Raw genomic sequence first — 26,261 nt, 5'->3', positions numbered from 1 at the left:
GCTGAATTTTTTAAGTGAATATGTCAGCTATATGTCCTCATCCTGAGGAACACTAAAGGAGTCGTGTGACTAATGGCTATTCGATTGTTCCTTCATGAGTTGGATTTGTGAGACTGATGAAAGTAGCAGCTGCTCACTTTGGCAGACGAGGACAATTCTCTCTTTTCAACGGGAAAACCTTTGATCTCTGAGCTCCGGCTCATTGGAAGGAAGTTTTCCAGCTGAAGTATGATGACATGACGACTTCCAGGATTCAGAAACTGACCAGACATTGCTGATTGTTGTTTTTATTGCTTTTCTACTTTTAGGTTTATTTTTGTATGCGTATAATTACCTAATATTTCCAATTTGTCTTACTGAAGAAGGAGCTGAGGTTTTGGTCCTCCTCGCATTTTAGCTTCTCTGTTCCAATCGTACTTTTGATCTGTCTGCTACTGAAGTAAATGATCCCAAACCTCAGGCTTTCAGGGGAAAATGTTATGATAAAGTTGGCTTCCAGCTCTGATAATTACAGCTTTCATCAAATGTGTATTGCATGAGGGTAGACGACATGTGATGCAAAGATCGCTACATTTTACCATGACTCATTGTCTGATAGTCATTACGGCTCCAGCTCCTCCCTGAGGCCTGAAGCGTTAATTTGATAACATGAAAGTACATTAATGAACTCCTCAATGTGCTGGATGTGCTGACAGTGATGGGGATCAGGGAATCCAGTGGAATATAACCTAAACTCTTGTCTAGATATGTGACTCATACTGTACACCTCACAGGTTGAATATTTGCATTCAGTGTCAACATGCATCTAATCCTAAACACCTGCAAGATGTTGTACTGTGTTCCAGATGGGAACATGAGGCTTATTGTCCCGGTTCCAGACCTCTGAATCACCGCTCTGAATTTTTTCATCAGTTCAAATCAGTCTGGTGTTGTACTCATTAACAGCAGTTCCCTGATTATGAGGCTGTGGCTGATAACATTCATGAAATCTTTTATATTTGTTGTAAATTTTTAGAGGAGGTTGGAATTCATTAGAGACAATGGGGTTTATAAAGCAGTTTTGCTGCTACAAGTAAGAGCCCTGATATATTCCACAATGGACTATAAACTTGGGTGCTGGTGTACGTGTTCCACACAGTACAAATCAAAACATTGACCTCCGACAAGAAGAACCCTGTGTATAGCCGGCATGGATGTAGGTGTAGGTCCATGATGATAAATTTTGGGTTGTGTGAACACAAGCAGCTGACAAGAAGTCACAGGAGCAAGAGGCCATCCAAAACCCCAACAAGTACCAAAAATGTCAAGTACATAACTTGTCCACCAGAGAGCACTGACAAGTTTATTTTTACACTGTAAAATGTCCTGCTCACTACACATCTTAGTCACATTATGTGTTTATGTGTAAAAATTAATATTGGCAGATATGTTGTTATCAGATTTTTTTAAAACTCCAATTATCAATATCTGTTTTCAGCTTCAAAAGATACACTAGGTATCAAAATGCACTTCTCAGCAACAAGAGGCAGCCAGCTGCCAGCCGATGCCGGTGCCTGCGCCCGGGGACCCAGGCACCCTTGCATGTTTTTAGTAGGGGTTATTTAAGGAGGAAACCCCGGGTGAACACAGGGAGAACATGCAAACTCCACACAGAAAGGCCCCCTTTTTCCTCGAGCAGCAGGCACTGAAGACATGGTGGAGGACACGCCACCAGCGCACACAGCGGGATTCGAACCGGGGACCTTCTAGCTGTGAGGCGACAGTGTTACCACTTGTGCCACCGTGTTACCCTAATTCTACTTTATGTGACCACAAAGTGTTTTTATTCATACAGAGTAATGAACATAGGTGAGACTTCCACAGTTAGATAGTGGGAACATAGTGAAGTTTATTTGAATTTTGCACCGTAACATGTGTTAAACTATCATATTTGATTACTCACACATGAGACTTTTCACACAACATGTTGTCATATAATATATGCACGTTGGCCAGCCAAGAGCAAAGTGAAGGGTAATTCAATTGTTCAGATACTTTTTTTTTTTCTTTTTTTTTTGAAAAAGTAATTTTCGGTATTTGTAATTCTATAGTAGTTGAGTTCTTATAACAGTAAATGAAACTTACATTTTTGGCCACATTTCATCCACATCTCTGCTCATACATGAAAGATTTCTCCCAGGCTACAGAAGCCTTCTTATATGTAGTCAGATGTTGACTCGTATACATGATGCTACAGTTACACTGGTTGATAGCTGAGGCTTAAACATAAACCTGCACTGCGGTTAAATAGTGTTTCTGTTTCAGGAACATTGAGCACATCATTCGAAAGAATACTTGAAATGGGAATTTTGAGGAGGAAAAATACTTCTGGAGCCAGTCGTTCCTCCCACATCTCAACTCTGCTCTACTTGAGGAGAGTTCTTGCAGAGACCTTAAGGTCAAAGACATTTATTACTGGGTTCTCCTGAGAATTGTGTTTCCTCAGACCACATAGCTGTGAAAACTGCAGCAAACCATCTGCTAACCATGATTCCTATTCAACAATCAATGAAGCCACCTGCACAGAAACAGTCTGGTATTCAGTAATGAGAGCCAACTCTACGTCCAGTTTTTTAAGTATTTGCATGACCGTCTGTCACTCGATGTCAGAAAGACAGGTGAAGCCCTTACTGTGGGAGTATAATTAAAGCACAGCACGGCCTGATCGTGCATGATGCCTGTATTTATTGTTGTGGGGCCATCAGCAGGTAAAGAACGATGCTGTACTTTAAACCAAAGCCTACAGAGAGACCCTCGTTAGCCCCTTGCATCAAGAATAAATCCAGTTTAGCTGCACCAGAGAAAGTTACTATCCTGCTTCTATCCACAAGTGCAGATAATCAATGTAGAAGAGGGAGGAAATGGGCAGACATGTCATTACATTTTCCTTCTCTTTATCTCCCTCACTTTACTTTTTCCTTTAAAATGCTCATAATCTTTAACACCAACAGCTCGAATGATGTGTCACACGTGATCTGACTACTAACAACCCTTTCCATGTCAAAATGAAAGAAGGCATTGGGAGAAGCGGCTGAGAAATGGAACATGAAGGTAGTGAGGTTGTTAAAAATAATGTGGTGGCTTTGCGGTCTCACTTCATAGAATTCTTTCCATTTCTTTATTAGCATTTTCATTTTACTGTGTATGGTGCAGGAATTCTTTCCATTTTAGAGAGTTTAACATTTTCTAAGGCAGACAGATGTGTTTGATTTTGAAGTCTGAAGGTGTTCTGTCACCTTCACACCGGTTTAAGTTGGGCCAGGCATCAGTGCAAAATGTCTTACCAGACCTAAAACCGTGTATCAGGGCCAGAGAAGAAGAAAATCTTACATTCATGCTCCTCGTAAGGGTTCGGTCCAAGGATATGACAGGACAGTACATTCCCATAAGGAAAATGACATCAGCAGAAACTGACTTTTGACAGTTCCCTTTTTTCCATGTTCAACTTGTACATCAGGCACGTGAGAGCCTTTTATTCTATTATTTTGGTTGTAATTTCAATAAGATACAGTATCAGAGGAGTGTCAGGGAAATATATCCTAGGTTTTGAGATCTTTTGGCACATTAATAAACAAAATCTTTGCCCTTGTGTTTCTGATGGTTAAAACAAGCGTCTTTTAGTTTTTGTTTCGTGCTCAGGTCACTTGGTTTTCTGAGGTTTTAAGATCACGCTGGAGGACGAGCGTACACAGGAAAAGGCTGACGGTGAAACCTTCTGAGGGTCGATGTAGTTGTTCTCCAGCCTCAGGGCCACCAGAGTGGCGTCTCCGCTGTGGTTCGGGTCACAGATGCTCTCGTCAGGGATACTCCTGGAAAACATAGCATTTATTGTCTCTCTGCTGTAGAGCTTGTAAGGAACAACATTTTTAATCAGTCTCACTGATTCTGTATCACAGACACTTAATACTGATTATGGAGCTCCTTGAGAAGGCTTTCTGGTCTCTGTTGTATTTTCTGTACACATGCTCCTGCTCAACAACATTATCAGATGACATTATCAGTCATCATGATGTCAAATCTTATGTGTGTTTATACAGATTATACACAATTGCATATCTTCATATCGCTTTACAACCCCAACTCGTATTGCCTCACTTGTCTCACTGATTAATATTTGGATGTGTAAAAATTCTTGGAAGGAACTGAGCAAAACACAGAAATTCTACTTGTATGACAGACAGAGACAATCTGCACTCAAAGTTTGGCTGTTTGTCCACACAGATGAGGACACAAGTTACAGACCTGGTAATGATTTTAGACTTGGATGCACACTTTGTGGTTTTATCAAAGTCACAAATATATCATCACCAAGCTGAGACCACTTTGAATCTGAATGATGCTGAAATGCTGCTACATGCTTTTATATTCGACTACTCCAGTCCTCCTTTAAGAACGTCCTCTAATTCCACTAAAACGTGTTCGCAGTTCCCCAGTGCTGCACTGGCTACATTTGTCTTTCTTGAACAGATTTTAAAGCCATCTGACTTGTTTATGTAGCCTCACGTAACCTAATGCCTTCCTATGTGTGTGATTACTTTTCAATGTTTGTTTGAACTAGAACTCTAGACCTGTGAAAGATTCCTGATGTTTCCCACAGGAAAAGAGTGGCACTTGTATTTTTACATTCAAGACTGTTCTTTTTAGTCTGGGAGCATCCTATTTTCTCCACATCTTCATTCTTTGATATTTTATTTATTTCATTGTTATTGTTTGTACTGTCCGACATACGTTAAAACAATGTTTGGTTGGCTGGCTGCAGTTTCACACCTGGTTGCATTTTCACACCTGGTGCGTCAGCCGTTTTGGCAGTGAAGATGGAGGTGCAGTGTCTAATTTGTAGTGTTACTTTTATATAAACCCATGCAATTACCTGGACAACTGAGTGTACCGTGCATGGACCTGTGAGTGAGTAATGAGGTGATTCAGAGTGACTCTCAGGTGGAAATATGAATCAGCTTGTTTTGTTCCTTGTTGTCAAGACAACTCTCCATCCAGTGAACTTTTAGCTTTAATATTGTCTGGCGGGCTGTGATGAATGAGTCAGCCATCTGGTGAGGCTCTGCTCGTTGTTGGTCTTGCAGGCTTGTATTGAATTTAGATTTTTGTCCTTCAGCTATGTCTTTAATCACCTGGATTTGTTGTTTTCTGTTGGAAGTTTCTGCTAAATTGACAGCAAAGTCAATATTTTTATTTCATGTGTGTATTTTGAGGAAGAAACAATCTCATTTTTTCATTGCATGTTTTCATTTTCATTATGCTATAAATACCTAACACGTACATTTTTAACACTGGTAGTGCAAATCACGTCAATTGATAACTGAACAATAACAACCTGGATCTTATTTCTATGGGTTTTTTCTCCATCATTTCTATCAGTCACAACATTATACTCATGAAGTTAAATGCTGAGATTTATGACTACAGTATGGTACATTCCCAGATCTCAGCAATCAACTTGGTCAAGTCAAACGTGACTTATAAAGCCCAAAATCACACATCGGAAAGTTTTCTTCAAAGGTCTGTGCAGCATAGGGCACCCTCGATCCTCAGACACATGTTTTTGTTGTTATAAGTAGAAGAAATTGTGAAAATATGTTTCAGGTTTTTGATACATTTGGTATTATCCTCAAGTTATGCATCGCCTGTGATTGGCTGGTGAACTACAAAGAGACTATAGTGTCTGTGTGCTGGGATGGACTTCAGTCCCTGTGACCCTGAACAGGATATGTGAGTTGGAAAATGGATGGATGAAAAATACTAGAAACTGAGATCCTGGTATTTCCCAGGAATTATCACCAAAAAGAAAAAATGCATGCCGGAATGTGGATTTTTTTAGCTTGTGTTTGCTCTTCACATGTTGAGAACGACTGTATGTATAAAGATAGACACCTTCTCCAAACAAAACTGTTCAGTTGCAGCTATACTGCAGTTACTTGTTATGTTAAAATGAGGCTGTATGCAGAACCGCCTACTACATACTGCTGAATGTTTTTCACAGTAGCATGACATGAAACTGTTATATTGATTTATTTGCAGTATGCTAAGCCAAGCATTGCCAGTTTCCGGTTTTGGAAAGTAAACAATAGTACGGCAAATGGCAAACCACAGCTACTGTGCAGCATTCCCTTGTACTCTTAAAAAAAAAATAGACGTGGATTTGCACTATTTTCCGAAAGATGAATATTTACCTGAGAGAGAGGTAACACCTATCTAACGAGTGGAAGGAAGCAGATCCACCAGCATTTTGTTGCATTACTTCACTGCAAATGTAACATGAGTTGGACTTAGTCTTCCCAGTATTTCTGGTGCTTTGGAAGCATAACAGCACCCTTGTTATCCTGGCTTCAACCAAGCTGTGAGACTTTTCATAAAACTTCTTGATTGATGGTATTTTTGTTGCTGTTAATGCCCGTGCTGGTTTGGCCATATTGTGAAAAATTCTCTCCTGGCAAGAGCTTCATAAGTTCAAAAAAATACATAAAAAATTTAATGTAATGACAGAGTAAGAGTTACAGGAAAATAAAAAATATCTTTCAGTTGTGGGCCTGGCCTCCCTCGACCATTGTTGCTGAAGTCTGCTGTGTTGGTTGCAGTGGTGTGTGTGATGGTGTAGTAAGAGGGATCTGCGAGTGTGACTGATTGGCTGACTAGCTAGCTACCCCTGCAGGTGCTTATGGTGCTTCTCAACTACTAACTTCATCATCAATTTTCAGAAAACTGCCAATGTTCAAATTCTACCTAGTTAATTTCTCGCCTTTGTAAAGAACCTTCCACATAACCACTCACATTTTTTGTCCACCTCAAAAAACCTTTTTTGAAGAATTGTTGTTCTACTACAAAATATTACCACATAACTGAATGAGTTTCAAAGAGTATGATCATTCATTTTATGGTGAATTATTCATAGTTCTGATTTGAAATCATTATCTCAATATCTTGCCAGGAAGTAATCATTTTACAATCACAGGAAGAACTTTAACCCTAATAAATGATTATTTGTAGATGGTGACTTCATACCTGAGCTTGTTATTGTTGAGTCTCAGGAAGTGTAAGTTGGTCATCTCGTTGATGCCAGATGGCACAGTGATCAGCTGGTTGTGATCCAGACACATTTCCACCATGGAGTTGTAAGAGCCGAAAAACGACTCGGGTTCAATTCCCTCCCCATCCAGTTTGTTGTAGGAGAGGTAGAGGTACTCTAAACCAGGGTCCATGTGGGCAAAAACGTAACCTGTGGAGGCATTTTAAAGAAACAATTTATTTATGTATGGATGTGGATATGGATTTTTATACTTACTGCTGTGGCTGCAACTAGTGATTGTTTTGGTTATTGATTGATTATTATGTCTATAAAATGTCACAAGTGTTATTTTGAAGGTCTGATTGGTCGGTGAATGAAGTATGAGATTAGCATAATGGTTTTGAGACTGATATTGTGTCTGATTTACTGTCACGCTTACATTTTACATTTTGCTGTGTGTTCTTGAATGGCTAAGACACATTTCTCATGGTCATTGAATCTACCAACAGTTGAACCCCTCCGATCTGCTTACCAGGTATCCTCTCTATGTTGTTTCCCACCAGCACTAGGTGGACCAGAGATCTGGGTAGGTAGGACGGAACCAGGTAAAGGTGATTATGTGAAAGGTCGATGGACTCCAGATTTCTGCAAAGAGAGAGATGAGGGAGAAAGGATTTGTAAGGACATAATGACAAAAGGGTTTGACTGTCCTTGACAACAACTGATTGAAGAAAAACTGAACAAAAATTAGATACCATCCAGTGTGGATCTGTCAATTTAGTAATAAAGGCAGTGTTCCTTTACTCTTTGAAACACAGTAATACATCAGGATAGGTGCTAGTTAGGGGTGTAGCAGCTGTGGGACAGTAGGTCGAGGACATTAGATTCGGTATGCAACTTCCTCGGTTCAGTATGTCCTGTGACACAATCATCTGCTGTCAGTATCGTCAGTTTTGTCTACTGCTAGCATGCCTGGATCAGACACTGTAGAGTGACTTTTACCCAGAAAGTTTTGGCAGTAGATTAGTTGTCTCGCTTCCAAATGTGTCGATTAGTATAATGAGACAAATAGTCCTTCTCCCCACAGTATTCAATCAGCCTCTCAGTGCAGATCCAGACCATGCCAAACAATGACTAATGCTGTTGGAGTGTTTATCACCGCAGATCAAACTCAGTCTTCTGTATACAGGATTCAGCACATGTGCCTGAGCCCCGCTGCAAAGTGCCCTCACATGTGCATTTTAGTCCATTTTGCCTGCATTGTATATAAAAAAATGTTTTTATATTGAATTTTTCCTGCTGTGCTGAAAATGTACTGAACCCTGACCCCAAATCCAAGCTACATACTGGACTATGAATGTGTACTGTTAAACACATCTGTAGTGGAAACAGATGTGGTCGATTACTGTGACCCTGGACGATAATCGATTATAGTGACAGGCCTGTTTTTGTCAGACCTGTGGTTGATCCAGGCCATCGGGGCGATCCTCGTCTCATCCAGCCTGTTGTGTCTCAGAGAAATCAAATTCAGATTTTGGGTCTGATTGAAAACTGTCTCTGAGATTTCCTCAATCAGGTTGTTCTCCAAGTACAGCTCCTGAGCAACAGACAGCAGAAAAAAGAAACCAAATGTTTGATATTATCAGGGTAGGAAAGGAAAATGTTTTGATTGGTGAAAACTCATGGACAATAACTGGAATTTAGTGTCAGACTAGGACAGTAGGATCCCAGTGCCATATGGTTTCAGATTTTAAAGAAAGCAACAGTGGGAGTGTTACAAGTTTGTCAACAGTTGTGTTAACTGAGTGCTTTTGGTTCAGAGATCTTGGCAGACAAGTCTGTGTTTTGTTGGCATTGTGTCTGATGATAAAAACATAATCCACCCCAAAACTAAATTCATATTTGTTCTACCTCTCTTTGTTAAAACCGACAACCTAATCAACAGAGTGACTGGGGAATGAACACCAGACACATACTGACGCATTCTGGGCGTCTGCTTAGTTACTCTATATCATTTTGATCATGATCATAATCACCCTTGACTATATGAAGGAGAACGTCACTGATAAATCTTGAAATCCAGAGCTACTTAGAAAAGAACAAATGTGAAATGTCAAACTGATGAAGAAAATGTATGGTGTTTTGGTTTTGCAGGTAGTGTGTAGAAACTCTCCACAGTCATAACATGAAGTTGGTTTTTAAGGTGGATTTACAGCAACAGCATGGAGCTGGTGTTCTCCAGTGTTTGTGGTTAACCAGAGGCTGTAATTACAAGTTGGGTGGAGTGGTTTCCCACAGGTAGAGGCAGAGTTTACTCAGTGGAGAAGTCTTAAACCTAAGAGCCAAAAAGAAAATACTGATGCTTCAGCGAAGCTAAATTCCTGACTGACTGCAGCCAGCTGCTCAGAAGGCATCTGATAATGTGACTGAATGCCTGATAGAGTTCAGTGAAAACAATATTTTGCTGGAAGTGTTATTAATACACATATTTATTGAACTCTTCAATTTACCTGCTCAGAGCCTCCAAATTACTCAGTAATCAATAACTTTCACTTTCATTGGTCATGTTTCATGTTTAAACACCTTGAAATGATATCAGACTATCTTAGAATCAGCAGCAATAAGCTTTTTGCTTCAGTTGGAGTGATGTGGATGATGGAATGCACGGACTGATGGAGGCCCTCAGTACAAGTCTGTTCATATTTTAGAGGTGGTCCACAGTGAGTCTAACTCATGGAACGTGAACTTATGGAACCACTGACGATTGAGCCATGATGATCAGTTTTCTGGTGGTGCCTTCACACCAAAGCAGCAGCGGACCAAGGCTTTTGAACTCAGTTGCGAGCACTGTGGAACTGTGGACTTTTATTAAGAAAGTCAAAAGTCTGGCTCTGTAAGGTATCCTAGTGTGGGGAATGAAGAGGTACAGTAAGAGGCAGAGAGAGCAGTGTTACCAGCAATGACATGGGAAGGCCCTGTGGTACGGTGCGGAAGTGGTTCCTGCCCAGTCGGAGATAGGAGAGCTGGATGAGAGGAGCGAAGGCCAGAGGATCTACATTCCCCTCACTCAGCAGATTTCCCTCCAACTCCAGAATCACAAGGCTGCTCAGATCTAAAAGGTAGAAAATAAATAAACATCACTGTCCCTCAGCTGGACATTTGCCACGTTATCAGTGCAGCAAAGACATATCTGTCACAGTGTAATAGTCACAGAGTAGAGCTGAACAATTAAGACCCGCTGGTCAGTGATATGAGCTGTGTTGATCACAGAAGTGTCAGGATGTTTGACTTACTAAACAGTGCACCTACAGAAAAAAAGACCATTTGTGAATTTCATAACACAAAAGATGAGAAACCTGACATTCACAGAGGGTTTGGGCACCATCCAACACTGGTCTCCTGCATGGTACGTTACAGATAGCTGTCATCTCATTGGTTCCAACCAGAGGTCAAAGTTAAAACAGACTTTTGGCAGAACTATGAGGTGTACAATCCGAGCAGCCGCCAGAGTAATGCAGCCATGAGTTTCTCTTCCGAGAAAAACAAAGGGATGCCGCCAGCTTTCTTCAACTGTGGCTAATTAACATTATCTCAGTGTGTTGGCCACATTACAAAATGACACTCCCTAGTGTTGTCTGGTTAATGTTTTTGCATGCTGGCGTCTGCCTGCACTTGGCAAAAGAGGGTTTGCAAAGATCAACTGAACCGTACTTCACAGTTCAGAAGGGCCAACTGAGTGGTGTCTTTAGAGAGTCAAGGTGGTCTCATTGTGCCTTTTTCAGACAGCTAGTAGGCATCTTGATGGGTTTTTAGCAACTGTAACTGACTGACAGCTGGCAGAGTATTTTGTGACATTAATGCTAATGTCTTTAATGATGGAGGTGCATTATGGGATACTGTGGCAGTACCATGGAAGCTGTTTTCATGGATTCCTCTCAGTTTGTTCTCACTGATCTTCAGCTCCTGCAGGGTGGGGGGGAGGCCAGAGGGCACAGCTTCTAGAAGGTTCCCGTCCAAGTAGAGACGCCTTAGCATCTTCAGACCCTGACACACACACACACACACACACACACACACACACACACACACACACACACACACACACACACACACACACAGTATTTCATGGTGATTTGTGCAAAGTTGACTGCCCCCCTTTCATACCACAAATGTTAATTCCAGATATACCCGTCCATCTTTCTGCTCTATCACTTTCACTTTCAGCTCACACTGAAGTCTTAAAAGTGTTTAAGACACTTCCTGCAGTCTTCATTATTAGTCTTGTTTTCTGTGTGATATCTATAGGTCTTTGAGATCATTTTCACCATTACATCACATAAATTCTCATATATTTATCTTCTTTCTGGTTGATTGCATTACTTTACATGATCGGTTTGTCTGTTTTACACGCCTGCCTTTAGGCTTTGGTTGTTGTATGCGACGGTCACTGAAATCATCATCACAACCTGTTTACCTGTGGAATGTTCCAAACAGGTGTTTTTGGAGCATTCCACATCTGTCCCAGTCTTTAGTTGCTCCTGTCCCAGCTGATGAGGTCAAACATTAGATGTATTGTCTTTGTATTGTTTTCAATTGAGTATATGTCAAAAGGATTAGCATCACATTCTGTTTTATTCATGTTTGACACAGTGTCCCATCTTTTTTGGAATCAAGCTTATATGTCTTACTTTAAATGCTTTAGCATCAATGCCGGCAGAGGTGAGTTTGTTTTTCTTCAGGTTGATCCATTCCAGGTTTGGGATGCCATTAAAGGCTTCTGCTGGGATGCTGCTGATGTTGTTGCCTGCAGGCCATTAGTAATATACTTCTCATTATCATGGCTGGGTAAAGTGTATTGGAGACAAAACATCAGTAATGATTTTGATAAGCAATGTATAGATAAGAAAATGCATGAACCAAAAACACATGACAAAATAACATTCAGAAGTCTCGTGGAACGTCTTCAGTGGGAACCAGTGGGCTTACAGCAGACTCAGCGAATTGGCCAGATTTGATGGATAAACAAACACATTGCTGGTTTTGGTCTTTTCATGGGATTTGTTCATAATAGAGGAAAAAAGAGAATCTTGCCAGGCTTATCCCTTAGGCAACTTCATAGTTTTGAATCAGGGCCTCCATTATTTAAAGCGAGTAGCTAATGAGAAATAAATTTAGTAGGCTGTGCCTAATCGGAATTTAAGTACTGATTTCAACAGAATCTTTTGGGTGGGAAACTGGATTCAGACGTACGTGTTAAACATGTGACGTGTGTGTAAAGGTTGTTCAGGTTGCACGGAGCCCTCTCTGGCTCCACTGTCTGCCGGTGCTGTCGTGGTGTTGACTTACCCTCCAGACTGAGAGATCTGAGCTCAGGTATGGCCAGAGGAGGAAAGTAGGTGAGTTTGACATTCTCACATGTCAGAGTGACGTCAGAGATGGCACAGCCAGGAGGGAGGCTTCCTCTGTTCACTATCACCACCTCTCTCTCGTTCTCTTCCTCCTCCACCTCTTCTGCCTCCTCCACCGCTGCTTCTGTTTCCTTCAGCTCATCCTCCGTTGCAGCCGGGGGTCTTGGTATTGGAGCTGGGAGGAGGTCCGGTTCCTCTGGTTCTTTTGGGGGCATCTGAAACACATCTCCTCTCAGCCATATGTCTTCCTCCTCCTCTTCCTGCCGCTCCTCTACCTGCTTCAGCTGCTTCTCCTCCTCCTCCTCCTCCACGAATGCCAGTAGTTCTTCCCTCAATATCTCCTCCTGCCTCCTCCTTTCTTCCTCTAGTTTCCTTTCCCTCTCCCTTGCTTCTCTCTCTGCTGCCTCCTTCCGCCTTCTATCTTCCTCCTCCTCCTGTCGCCTCCGCTTCAACTCCTCCATCTGCCTCTTCCACTCCTCCTCCTCTTTCTCCACCTGCAGCCTCAGCGCCTCCTCCTCTTCCCTCCTCTTCTTCTCCACTATTTTCCTTTGTCTCTCTGCCTGCTCCTTCCTCTGCTTCCTCCTCTTTTTCCTCGCCTCATCCTTCTTCCTTAGACGCTCCTCCTCTTCACGGTGCTCCTCTTCCTCCCGCCAGAGGATTCTCTGGATCTCCTCCTGGGTCAGTGGGGTCACGGCTTTTCCGAGCTCATTTGGAACTGGGGAGTCACCAGAAAGTTCAAGGCTGAAGTCAGGTTCAAAGGTGGGTGTGGGGTGGTGTGGGGGCAGCCAATCAGGGGCTGGAAGGTGGTCAAGAGGAAAGAAAAAGGCGGCAGTATAGAAAGAAGGAAGGAAGGGAATACAGAAAAGAGTAGAGGAGACAGGAGGAAAAAGAAAAAGGAAAGAAAACTAAAAAGAATCGAACAGGATGAAGATGGAAGTTGGTGAGGACAGACAGACAGGATGATAGTTGGACATACAGACAGGAGGTGGACAGACAGAGACGGCTGTGTGTTAGTGTTGTAGTCAGACAAACCCCGTTTGCCCAGACCAATAAGCGCAAAGCCAGCTTGTTAGCTAGCTACAGAGCAGACTGCTGCTGTAGACCAGTCTGTACCACATCCCATTAAACTGTACTTGTATGTCCACTGTCAGGTGAAGTTTGCCTTTCATGTGTTTGTCCATATTGATGCCAGCAGGTGCTGAATTTAGACAAACCTTAGCTCACTAGCACTTCATGCTGTTTTATAGTCAAGGTCATTTATAGTCAAGGACGATGTCTCCTGACCAGCACTTTTCTTATGAGTATAAAACAGCTTTTAGTGTTTTTACTCTACAGTTAACTCCATCTATACCCGACATAGTTGACACACAGAGTACAGATACATACATGTTTCTACAGCTGCTGCGATCAGGTTAATGCTGTATTCATCTACACACAGTGATAAGTCGTAGACAACATGAGCTTTTCTTCTGCTTCACCTCCACACATGCACACAGTGACTATGCATCGTATGACTGAGCAATGACTTATTTACTGTCAGTTCAACTACGGCAGTTTAGCAGAGGTTGTATAGACAGGTTTCCTGTTTACGGTAAAGGATGCGTGCACAGTAAGGAAGTAGAAAACTCATTGCCACTATGTCAGGGTTTCTATGTGGACATTTTCACTATTAGAAACAAACCATTTTGTTTGAAACTGCTAAAGTTAGTTAAATTTATAAGTGAAACAGATAGAGAGAAATTAAATTAAATTCCTGCACTTCGCCATTAAAATATTTTTTTATTAAGACTAGATGACTCCACCTGTTTATGATGTTTTTCTATGAAAACGTAATGTATTTTCCATCCGAAGCCGTCCGTGTGCCGCCTCCATCAGCTGTCAGCAAGTCCCACACTGAAACATTAAACGTACATGGAACAGAGCCTGACAAACATTTGCACTACTCAGCGACTACACAGCCATAAACAGAGTGACAGTATGAACTGTCTGACCACAAAACAGGTGTTTCTTCCTCACCTGTTTTGTACAAAGCTCTCTTATTAAACTCCAAGGTCAGAGCCCTGGATTTAATAAGGTGGTAGATAGTTTACTACATGTTAGAAGCTATTATCCACTCTGAGCTAGCATGTGGCTTTTCTACTTGGGATATTGAGCTATTTCCAACCATTACTTTGACATTTGTCCAGTTTATGGCACAAAACAACTCTTTATGGCAAACTTCCCATAGACTTGCACTCATTCTGGTTTGTTTTCTGCCTCCAGCAAGTGCACACATCCAACAGCAATTTTGCTCTGCTCTCCCTTGTTTTGGTGTTTTGGTGAGATTGAATTGACAGTAAGGTGAAACCAATCCTGGACATGTTTAAACCAACATGTTATATCCCAACATACAGACATGTTAAAACTCACAACATGTGTGTTGATCTGACCCGAAATGTGCTAAACACATTTTTTAAAGCCATGATGGAGACGGGAAGCAACATGCTGAGGCCACAGAGATGGAAACTGTTTCTTTTCATTTATTCCAGGACACGAGTGGACCATTTAAACAACAGCTAATTAATATTAAACTGTTTTGACAGCTGAATTTTACAGGATATCCAAATGTGATTTCATTCAGAAACAATGTGGGTTGGATTACTGTCCACCCTATCAGACTTTTACATTCGACTCAACTCATCTGAAGGCTAATAAGCGCATGTTTTCAGAGTGAACTGTCAACAAATTCAGACTGTAACTGGTGAATTTTGTTGTGTTTTCACAATCCTTAGTGTACACCAGTTTTATCTATACCACTAATGTGTGAGTAAAGCTTAATGTGAACACATCCAAAATGACATAATTGTCTACTGAATTGTAACGACTGCAGAAAGCTCAGCTAATCAAAGTAAGTTAGCAAAATGATTTTGGTAATCACGCATCAATTTCACCTCCAAGTCATTATGGTTAGGTTAAACGGCACATCCTGCTTGTCCTGCTGGAAAGCTGAATGTGGCATTATGATAATGAAGTGAACTGAACCAAAGTGTTTTCAGAACTAATTATGGTTATGTGGTGCAATTTGAATGTGCCTGTAAAACGTGTTTAGTGTTTAATGAATAGCCGTCCTGATTGTCAGAAACATCGCTCATCTCTGTCGCCTCCCGATGTTGCACCATGGCGCTGCCACATGTTGTGTTTCTACCTGGCTCCATGCAGACGGGGCAGCACTCCCCAGCGGGGGTGAAGGGGAAATGGCAGTGCATTATGGGACAGGTGATCCTGTCACAAACCACCCGCCCTCCGTTACACAGACAAGTCACACAGGGCTTTGGAGACCAGACGGCCTGGTCGAACATGGTCATGCCCTGGTACAGACACTGGCCCTGCTTACCTGAAACAACACAGACACATTACAGTCAGTCCAGTCGTTCATTGTAGTTTAAAATCTCTATTACCAGGTCACACAGGGACGCTCTGAGGGGAATATGAAGGGAGGTAATTATTGATTGACAGTTATCAGTTGTAAGCTAAATCTTCTAATACAGTCTATAAGCTTGAATGTAAGAGTTTAAGAGTTTAACATCAGTAATATTGGCAGTGGAGGCCAGTGTGATGTAGATGAACTCTGAAACATGAGGTAGTACACCCATTTAAAGACCTTCATACAGATCTACAGTGTAGGTCTTTGTATCAGATTAGCCCTGCTGTAGTTGTGCATCAACAAGGAAAAACCATTGAATGCTGCTAAATCAAAGTCTGACTGCTTCAGTTTCATAAAGCGGGCCAACCACTGTTTGGAGTTCTGTTTCTGTCTCTGAACAACTAAACGGGACAAACAAACAGCTAATCATTTCTGACTGCATTTCATTACCACAGATGATGTTTGAGCGGGGCTGTAAGACATGCAACAAAAATAAAACTGGGCACGTTGTGGGTGTATGGTCTGCATCTTCACCATTTGGTCACGTGGACGTCCCGTGGCTGCCTTGAGAAAAATGGTTTGCCTTGATCAGTCAAGGCTCAGAGGTCCAGAAGAAGGCAAATTCAAACCAGTAATCTATGGGTCACACCTTTAGCATAACATGCTGACCCTTGTCGTCCTCCTCCTCCTCAGCAGCAACAACAGGCCCTGGTGCAGTAATTGCTGTGTGTGTATAGTCAAATCTAAAGCCTGTACTTTACCATCAGAACCAGACAAAGCAGTGATTTGTAGCGTTTCCACTCCTCCCTCTGCATTAACTCCATCTTTCAACATCAGACCTGGGACAGGACAAGGCTGTGACTGGCAGTGAGTCAATAGAAAAGACCGTAAACCACTATGATACAGCACAAAGAGGCTCTCTGGGTCTATTTTAAGTCTGCCCCGCCTGTCATCTATCCTTTCTAATGGTATGCTCTTTGTTACGTCCATAGAAACACAGGTAGTTAAGAGGCTCAGGTTATTTCTCTTAAATACTGTCTCTCCTATCTCTGTCCGTTTTGCTGTGAGCAGTGAGACTGTCACCCTGTCATCTCAGCTGGAGCACACATACTTTAGAGCTTTTCTTTTCTCTCTTGATTGTCTAGTAAATTGCAGGTTTTTGTTTAAATATTATAGCAACCATCAGACTCGGCTGCGGCACTGTCGTTCTGGTGTTGAGTGCATATTTTCATGTGTTTTTACTACCAGTGAAACAATTAGTCGATTCACTGATTGACAAACAATGAATAGACAACAGTTTTGATAAACAGTTCGTCATTTTTCAAGCAAAACAACAATCATTCTTTGTTTACAGCTTCTCTGATGTGAGCACTCTCAGCTTTTCTCTGTTTTATATCACCGTAAACTCTTGGGGTTTTGGACATTTGGGGCAAACAGTAATGTTTTTAAGCTCAGCTGAGCTCTGATACAGCAATGGCTGTTGGAAAGAATTTCTTTGTACTTCAGACTATTTAGTTAAGTCTAGATGATGGAAAGACTGATTTGCAGGGGGGTTATGATCACCCAGCGTATGCAATCACCTGTCAAAAAAAAGACTGTAGCTTGACCATGAGATCATTATTTTGTCAAACTACCGTTTCCAAGATCAGGATTGAACTTTCACACTGAAACCTGTAACATTCAAAGATGGTCTGACATGTCACTCTCTGTTTCTGTAAACGGCAGTCTGATCAGTTTGGTTGTTGTTTCATTAGTCAGTTTTGTCTGCTTCTCTAAACACAGAGGCATGCTCTCAAATGACAAACATCAGGGAGCCAAATGGATTAAACCTACATGAAAAGAAAATCCCCCTGTAGCAACAGCAGGTTGCCACCGACACCATCTTCCCTTCTAATTACATAATTCTGACTTTATTGTTCTAAGCTTGGGGGCTTTGAGGTTCCTCTTTGGAGGCTCTGTCCGCATCGCTGCGTGGGATTTCTCAGGACTTATTTTCTGACGAGCTCTTTTCCCACAGATGGTTTTCCCTTCTGTTAGCGTTGGAATGTGATGATTTGTCATTAAATTACCGAGCAGTAATAACAGGCGGCTTCATTATGAAAACAAGATGAAGCCTCAGAGCAGATCTGTTCTCTCACTGCACCCATATATCCTGTTTGATTAAAATGCCCTGTTTTTGTTCAATAAAAGATTAAATTTATTGTATTAAGATTTTATTGTGAGCAAACTCTGTTGTAATATACCACATAAAGGTTTAAAATGCAAATATACACTCTGCCTGTTTCCATGTTGGTTTACGCATAAACATACAAACACTGAGACAAATTAAGTCGTTAAATTGTTTTTAAAAACTGGTCAAATTTGCTGCACAGACATGGCGCCTGCTAGTGCACCATTTAAATCTACTTGGAAGTTTAAAGTTTAAACCTGCATGGCTTTATTACCTCCGCCAGACGTAAGCTGTGCCTTGCATCGTGCATGAATGCATGCCTGTCTGTGTGTATCATATATTTTTTTATGCACATTTCTACAACCTCTCATGGTTGTGACTCACGACTTTTGAAAACCTTCTTTACTGACTGCTCAGTTTTTCTGTTTTACATAATTGTACATTTTTTATTTGGGTTTGGACCTTTAGTCAGATTTGAAGATGTCACCTTGGATACCTCCTGTATTGTAGCGACTTAAGGATTAACTGGAAAAAATATGACAGAAAATAATGACTTGTTGCAGCTCTACCTCAACAGTGTGCTATCCATAATACTCCTCTATACACAACTCTGCAGAAATGATAACATTTCCCACGTGAAACATGTCAGAATCATATTATACACAGATCTTGTGCCACACGGCTTTTTATCCACTAATGTGACGACAAAAAACAACAGAACATAATGTGACTTGTTACTAACATGAGGACAGATGAATAAATGACAGAGCAAAGTGATTATCTCCAGATTGTCAGGTTTTAGCAGGTCAGAGTCTCTGATAAAGGAGCTTTTTATGAAAACTATAAGCTGGTCTTCATCATATCAGGTGATAGTGGCATTAAATATTAACTGACATAAACCCTAGAAAGCGTGATGAGAGCACCTCCAGTTACTGGTGTCACCAGGATGAATACTGGTCTCACTACTTTGGATTAAGGTTGAGTTACTGGTCTCGCTAACTTCCGTTAAAGTTGAGTCACTGGTCTCAGTAATCAAAGTTAAATCTCAGTTTTTCGGTCTCGCTCACCTGGGTTATGGTTGTGTTTCTAGTCTCACTGACCTGGGATAACGTTGTAGCTTGAGTGCTGTTCTTGTAGGTTCTTGTAGGACTCCAGCAACAGAGTATTTTCTTGGTTTTGTCCAAGCCCCACTGGGATGCTCGGACCAGGAACAAGTCGGATCTTAAGAGGCCTAGAGCGCCCCGCTCTGCCCCGCCCATGACCTGCAACACATGGTCATATCAGTTTTCATCTACATCTGTCTTCTAACAGGGGGACAGACGGTGTTATCCAGAGTCACTGGGTTCTCAGGACAGTCTCGTTATCAGTTTACAGATATGTTTTGTCCCACATTTGCCTTGCTTGTTTGTCCCCAGGTTCTGTTTTAGCTATATGAAAAGACAACTTCTATGAGCCAGTTCATGAACTTACAGAATTTCACTTGAGACTAACTTTAATGTATTCCCCTTTTTATGTAAAGCCAAAAGGGCTGAGTCAGTGGCAAGTAAAAATACATTTTCAGCACCATCAGATTCTGGGTAATCTTTTTGTGCACATCCTGGATGTGTCTGTACTGGACGCAGAGATGAGACCAATAAAAATCTTCTCAACTATCTGCATGATGGCTAACAAGAAGATTTGTCTTACCGTGTCCGTCCCTCTTCCTTTTTCCTCGGCGGGTCCCTCCGTCTTGGTTGCGAGGTCTGTTCCTGGCCTGGGCGTCGGGGATGGTCAGGGCCACTAGCAGCCACAGACTGGCCACCACCAGCCACCACCTCATCCCTGCAGAGCGGCACAGACCAGGTTCACATTGCCTCACAGAAACCTTTACCTCCACAGAGGTCATCACTACGGCAGTGTATTGATAGAACATTTTGATAATCCTGTTGACACAATACCTGTCTAGGTACCCATAGTTGTCAAATGTTAAATATCATTTAAACACCAGCAGTCGTACAATGCTACTAACACATTGTGTGTCACATGCACAATATAACAGTTAATTCTCCCAGTAGCCATGGTTGGAAATCAAGTGTTCAGAAACACTGGGGAAGCCCAGGGTTTAACGCACTATGATGACTATGAACCGTTATGTCCGAGGCTTGAGTCCAACCAGGGAGCTTTATTTCCTGTCGTTCCGCATCTCTCTTTCCTCATTTCCTGTCAACTCTGAAAAAGGCATAAAATCCTGAGGAGAAAAGTTTGCCTTTCATGTTTCCTTTTCCATGGACTCCTCTTCTTCAAATTTCTTTGAAAAGTCAGAATTTAAACCCTGAATAAGTGCAGAAACCAGCAGCTAAAATGAGTGCAACCAAAGATCCATGTTCTCTCTCCTCCTGCAGAAATATAGAAGAAACACAGAGGTTTTTACCTGCAGCAGCTTCTCAGACAAAAGAGCTGTCAGTGCTGCTGCAGGCCCTCATATAGCTCTCTGCTGGGGGCCTAATAGCCGGTTCCCTGTGTGTATTTGTGTGTGTGTGTAATGACTAGTCTTTACACAGCAGTCCTGTCATTATTAAGGCAGTGATCTGATGCTAACACACACCTTCACACACCTGATACTTTGCCTTCTGTCTGATTCCCCCTCTGAATGGAGCTGATTGAACTAATTCTCTGTATCAGTCTCAATAACAGTGTGCTGCAGCTGTGCTCCAGTGCATGATGGGAGATGTTGGTGGTGTTGATGAACCATAGGAGCCTCTGATTTGTTGCGATGGTGCCCAAACAAGCTTGAGAGATTCTGTTCTGTTAGTTTGAAGGACTGAAAGCTTCAGTCATTGTTCCTTTACTGATGTCCTGTTTCCTATATGTTCCTCTGTGGGGTTTTTAGCCTATTGTAGGTTCTAGCAGTCACCATAGTGGAACATTTAGCACATATGTAGCTAAGATATCAAGTTTACACTCATCAGATATACACAAACATGATTCCAATGGGATGATAATGTGGCTTTGTGGCTGCTGGATGTGGAGAGGCAGCTGTTTGCTGAATTGTTAGCCATGACTATTTTATAAGGAGATATTAGTTTAAGATGTTGTGTTCCCTTGCCCTCAAAAGACCAAAATTCAATTAAGGCATGTCATGTGATATGTAGCATCAACATGTCACGTTGATCTCAGAAATATATCCATTTAAGAATGATATTTCTGTAAGGCAACTTAAAACAGCTGCAGACATCTCATCTGTTTTCGGTATTTTTTAAAAAAATTTTTATTCTTGTCTCTAGTGGTTTCAGGAACTTTTGCTAAACATCTGAAACCCAGAGAGGTCTCTCCTCCTGTGGATAAACCAGAACTAGAACAGTCAGGCTGCTACAGCATTATCTGAATTTTGTTTGTTTTGCTGCTGTGTTGTTCGACATATAGAAATAGCATGAATACAGCGTATGCGTCTCCACACGGAGCTCCTCTGTTACAGTCAGTATAAAAGCAGCACTCCAAAAATATCCAAACAGAAAGATCGAGCCTAAGTTTACTATTTTTAAGGAGTTTCAGTCTCGGAGCAAATTTCCAGCTTATCCTGGACCCTGTGTCAGCTCCTGATTCTGCGTTCAGAGTACAGTTGTGCACATAAATGTACAGATCCCTGGCAGGAAAAAAAATGTGATCATGCAGGAAACCTTTCCATTTATATCACATCATTGTGTTTGTCTTTTTTAAATCCTAATGATAACTGATGTCACCCAAGTGGCCCTGATCAAAAGTTTCCATCCTCTTGAATGTTTGCCCTGATAGTATACACACACATTGACACACACAGGTTTAAATGGCTGCTCAGGGTCAGTTTCCACACCTGCGACTTGTCTCATTGTTATTATTGTCTGTGTATACTGTAAACAGTCAGTGAGTTTCTTGGCTCTTAAAAGACCCCTGAGCCACAGGGAAAGCAACAGAACTGTCAATGGCCCTGCAAGAAAAGCTGGCTGAACGTCAAAAATCAGGAAAACAATACAAAAAGATATCCAGAGATTTGAAAAAAACGATCAGTAGTCAGGAAACCCAGTTGGGATGCAAAGACAAACCCAAAACCAACTTCAGCTAAAATACATGCTGCCCTGCTAAAAAGAGGTGTGGCTTTTTCAAGATGCATAATACGCAAACAATAAACAACAATCAGCTGCACGGTTGTGGTGCCAGAAAACAGCCGTTCCTTCGCCAACGCCATAAAACAGCCCGCCCAGAATATGCCAAACTGCACCTAGACAAGCCTCAAAACTCCTGGAACAAAGTCATTTGGAGTGATAAGGCTAAAATGGAACTTTACGGTCATGACCATAAACACTATGTTTAGAGAGGAGTCAACGAGGCCTCAGATGAGAAGTACATGCAGGTGGATCCCTGATGGATTTAGGGTGTTCACAGGGAATTAAGTCAGAAAGGATGGAAACATTTAGTCAGAGTGTTATCAGGAAATATTGGAGGACGATTTGCATTCATCAGCCCAGAAGCTGCACATGGGACGCACTTTGATTTTCCAACATGTGTCGACCCTCCAGTGACTACAGCAGAGGAGAGTGAAGGTTACGCACTGGCCACCGCTGCCAGATCTCAAGTGTGCAGTTCACGCAAGACGACCCAAGAATTTACAGTACCCGGAGGCTTTATGCCAAGAAGAGTGAGCAGCTTTTCCACCTGAGAAAATACAGGGCCTCATCCACAACTGTCACAAAAGACTGCACGCCATCATGGATGCTAAAGACGGCAACACACAGTAATAAAAATCTCAGCATTTTCCTTATTGCTATGTTTTTTTAGTGATAGTGTAATTTCAATCCCATTAAAAGTAAATGTGCTTTGACTGATCGCTCGTGGTTGTTTAAGACCGGTACTCGTCTTAGAAATTCTGCCAGGAAACGTAGATTTATGAGCACAACTGTAACTCACATCACACTGTAATAACTGCCCTCAGATCAGGTGATGGTGCTGAAAACCTGCTGTAATCCAGCTCCTTACATTAACAATGACCCAAACTCTCCAAACATCTACAAGTACTACTATTCTGCTCGTATTGATGTGCTGAATCAGCTGAAGTACGAGAGACTTTTACTCATTCGTCATGAATTCTGTTTACATTTTCAGCAGCATGAGTGAGATGAGATGAGCAAACTTTGTCCATCCATCCATGAGTTTGTGATGAACGGATGTCAGCGGCATGATTGAATTTATTGTTGTAACTAAATTTACAAAAGTACATAGTTTACATAGCTGTTCCTCTTCAAGCATTTTTGGGAGTTTTAGGTGCATTGCTACCACCTTCTGGGCTGCACTAGTGTCTGCACTGATGTGTGTGTCGGCACAGCTGAAGTAAGTGTTTTAAATGTGGATTTTATCCAGACATGATAAAAAGAAAGCGTAACTGACACCCTAAGATAGATGATTGTCTACAACAGCACTTAATAATAGACCCCTTCATGATTCCAACAAGGTTGAACAATGATAAAGTTGTTCAAAAACTACAGCTGCCATGACGTTTTCTCAGAGCAGCAGTGTCCTTATTACAGGTCATGGTAGGTGGGTCTCCTTCATCCACGACATCTGCCAGCACTCTCCTCACATTCACATTTTCTTTTGATGAAAACAAAACTAAAGTCTGCAGCTCCACAGACTGGAGGTCTGAACATACAGACAGCTAGCTCTGAGACTGTCCCACCTCAGCTCAGCATCAGCCAATAGGAAACCAGAATTCAGTGCTGGTCGGGAGACACAGAAAAAGAGAGAGAGAGAGATCCATGAGTGCTGAGACAGAGGAAAGTAAGAGGAGGGAGGGGAGAGAGATGGAAAATATTCAGCAGTTCAGTTTCTGGATGAGCAGGCTCAGACGGAGAGACTTCCAGCAGGAACAGGAGGATAAAAATAACCTGGAGGCTGTGTTTGTGTGTCGTTTAATGAAACCCAGGCAGCGTTTAAAGCTTAAGCTTCTTCTGCTGCTGCTTCAGTTTGCTGCTCTTACTTATTAACTGGACTGAAAGAGTTAACATTTCTTCTGGATGTCTTTTTATTTCTTACTTCACACACCTCCTTCAGACATGGTGGCTTTAGTTTTCAGTACAAAAAAGATCAAGAACTCCACCTTCAGCCAATGTGTGGCTTCTGTTCTCCACACTAAAGATCTCTGAGGTTTAACTCCACGCTGATCTGGAGTTGCTGTTAAATGTCCAACAGTCGTTCTCCGTCCGCAACTCCTCCTGCATCACGTCCACATCAGCGTTGTGGAGCACTTCATGGTTCCAGGCAGATGTGTGCAGCTTTGCTTCTCCAGCATCTGAATCACTGTGAATCTTCTCTCACAGAGTTTCTGTCTTGAAAAGCTTCTGCTTTAAGGTGCGTTTAGTTTAACGCTTTAGTATCTATGGAGACAGTTACTGTCTAGAGCATCTTTATTTTTCTGTAGTCTTGTTTCACCTTTTTATTTTTTCCCGCTCTGATCGACTGTGTGATGTACATTAAATCTCCTTTCGGTTACATTTTGGTCCATCTTTTGGTTTCTACTCACTGGCTCCAGCTCCCTCTGAGTGTCCACCAATAGTAGTGATGGTAGCATTAGAAAAATTTCTCATGTTTGTCGTAGTTGTCCTCGCTGTGACATTACATCACATCTGTTTAACCAGTCATGATGGACAGCACTTCGAAGCCCAAATGTAGCTCAGGAACTCACGTTCAAGGTGCCGAACAGTGAAAACAAAAGCAGAACCAACCAACTGTGCCAAGCTGACCTCAATGAACCGGCACCAACAACAACCGCCTGACGGACTCGCCTTGCTTTTAGGTCTGTCCAGTCTTTTGTTGGATCATATATTGTCCCAGAAATAATTGCAATAAGCGATATTATTGATGATGTGCTCTTTCAAAGAGCAATTAACGTTTAAGTCTTAAGAATTCCAAATGTCTCCACACCGGAGCTCTGCAGATCAGCGGTGAAACCAAGTAGATCTGGACTTCTTCTTCAAAACCTTCTGACTGGAATTATGCAGTCGTCAAGAAAAACACCAATTAGTCTCAAGTAACACCTTATCATCACTTCACCTGGCTCACTGTCGCTTTGTGTGTGTGCGTCTGTCAGCATAGTTTTTTTTTTTTTTCTATGGCGCTTAACACACCTGTGTCTTATCGCGTAGGGAAAACCCTGCAGGTTTTCTGGCACCGTGCTGGTGACATTCTCATGTAAACAGACACACATGGCTAACGTGTGTTTTCTGGCTGCATCCAGGAACATGACATGAGTTCTGCCGCGCTGTGACGTAAAGCTGCAGGTCTTGGGGTCGGCTTCGTGTCTCGTATTTGTCACATCATGTGGATCAGCTTCAGGTCTCAGTTTTAGGCTCGTGCAGAGGTTTTCATTCATCACTGTGAATCTAACTCAACGATCTCATCATATACTGAGTGCAAACTGACAAAGCAGCTGACTCACTGCATATTTGCCAAAGCCGTGTGGAAGTCGTGTTGATGAACAGCCTCATTTTAGATTTTTTTTTTTTTTTGATTGTGATAATTACTGAGGATTTACCAGGAACCAGGTTCTCTTCGCAAAGACGGCAAAACCTGAATAAAGACGGTCTGTCTGCTTTAGTCATCACACTCCCCAAATCTCCAGATGTCCTCTGAGCTCATTTTTTTGATGTCCTTAAACAAAACAGAACATCATCAGTGAGCTGAGGGGAAAGTCGGGGAGTGCATCATAACAGGAAGAGAGCAGACGTGAACATTTATCTGAAAGCTTCAACAATGAAGAAGATTGTCCACCGCAACTGATACAACTGTTTACGAATCATCGCAAGACAGACAGACAGACGGACGGACAAGGAGAGGGGAGGAGCTGAAGACAGACAGACAGACATTAACTCTACTTTACCAGCAGTTTGAAGGCGGCTGCAGGACTTGAGGCCAAATTCTTCCACCCTCTTTCCTCCTCCTCTGGTTCTGCAGGAGCTCCAGGAGAGGTGTGTGTGTGTGTCGCAGTGTGATGATACTGTAAGTGTGTGTGTGCGTCTTGTTGTCGGTGTGTCTCAGGCTGTGCAGTTGTGTAGAGCAGAGCAGGCTAATAGAGCTGTGAGGAAAGCCAGGATTTGTACTGCAGCTGGGACAGAGAGAGAGAGAGAGAGAGAGAGAGAGAGAGTAATCGACAGAGAGAGAGAGAGGGAGACAGGTCTGTCTTCCTGTCTGAAGGAGGACACGGCCGGCGTGCTG

General features: G+C 42.0%; 2 protein-coding genes across 5 annotated transcripts in view; one reads left to right on the top strand and one right to left on the bottom strand.

Annotated features, from left to right (window-relative positions):
• The window catches only part of cenpp (centromere protein P), an 89,939-nt gene that overhangs the window by 58,830 nt on the left and 4,848 nt on the right, over positions 1-26,261 (top strand). The gene's annotated exons all lie outside the window — the stretch shown is intronic.
• On the bottom strand, positions 1,871-26,122 carry ecm2 (extracellular matrix protein 2, female organ and adipocyte specific). Of its 2 annotated transcripts, XM_070992269.1 has the most exons (12): positions 25,927-26,122; positions 19,728-19,862; positions 19,142-19,303; positions 15,653-15,841; positions 12,407-13,264; positions 11,749-11,864; positions 10,969-11,104; positions 10,015-10,172; positions 8,518-8,657; positions 7,593-7,705; positions 7,057-7,270; positions 1,871-3,848 (listed from the first exon to the last, which is right to left on the bottom strand). In XM_070992269.1, exons 2-12 carry the CDS (start codon positions 19,858-19,860, stop codon positions 3,680-3,682), a joined length of 2,388 nt encoding a protein of 795 aa, XP_070848370.1. In that variant the 5' UTR covers positions 19,861-19,862; positions 25,927-26,122; the 3' UTR covers positions 1,871-3,679. The 2 variants fall into 2 exon arrangements, with proteins under 2 accessions (XP_070848370.1, XP_070848363.1); XM_070992262.1 differs by lacking the exon at positions 15,653-15,841 and having other exon boundaries at positions 12,407-13,183.

The sequence above is a fragment of the Chaetodon trifascialis genome, chromosome 3, assembly GCF_039877785.1.
Source record: "Chaetodon trifascialis isolate fChaTrf1 chromosome 3, fChaTrf1.hap1, whole genome shotgun sequence".
Lineage (NCBI taxonomy): Eukaryota > Metazoa > Chordata > Actinopteri > Chaetodontiformes > Chaetodontidae > Chaetodon > Chaetodon trifascialis.
Note: the sequence above shows the minus strand (reverse complement) of the source record. Positions and strands in the feature narration are given on the sequence as shown.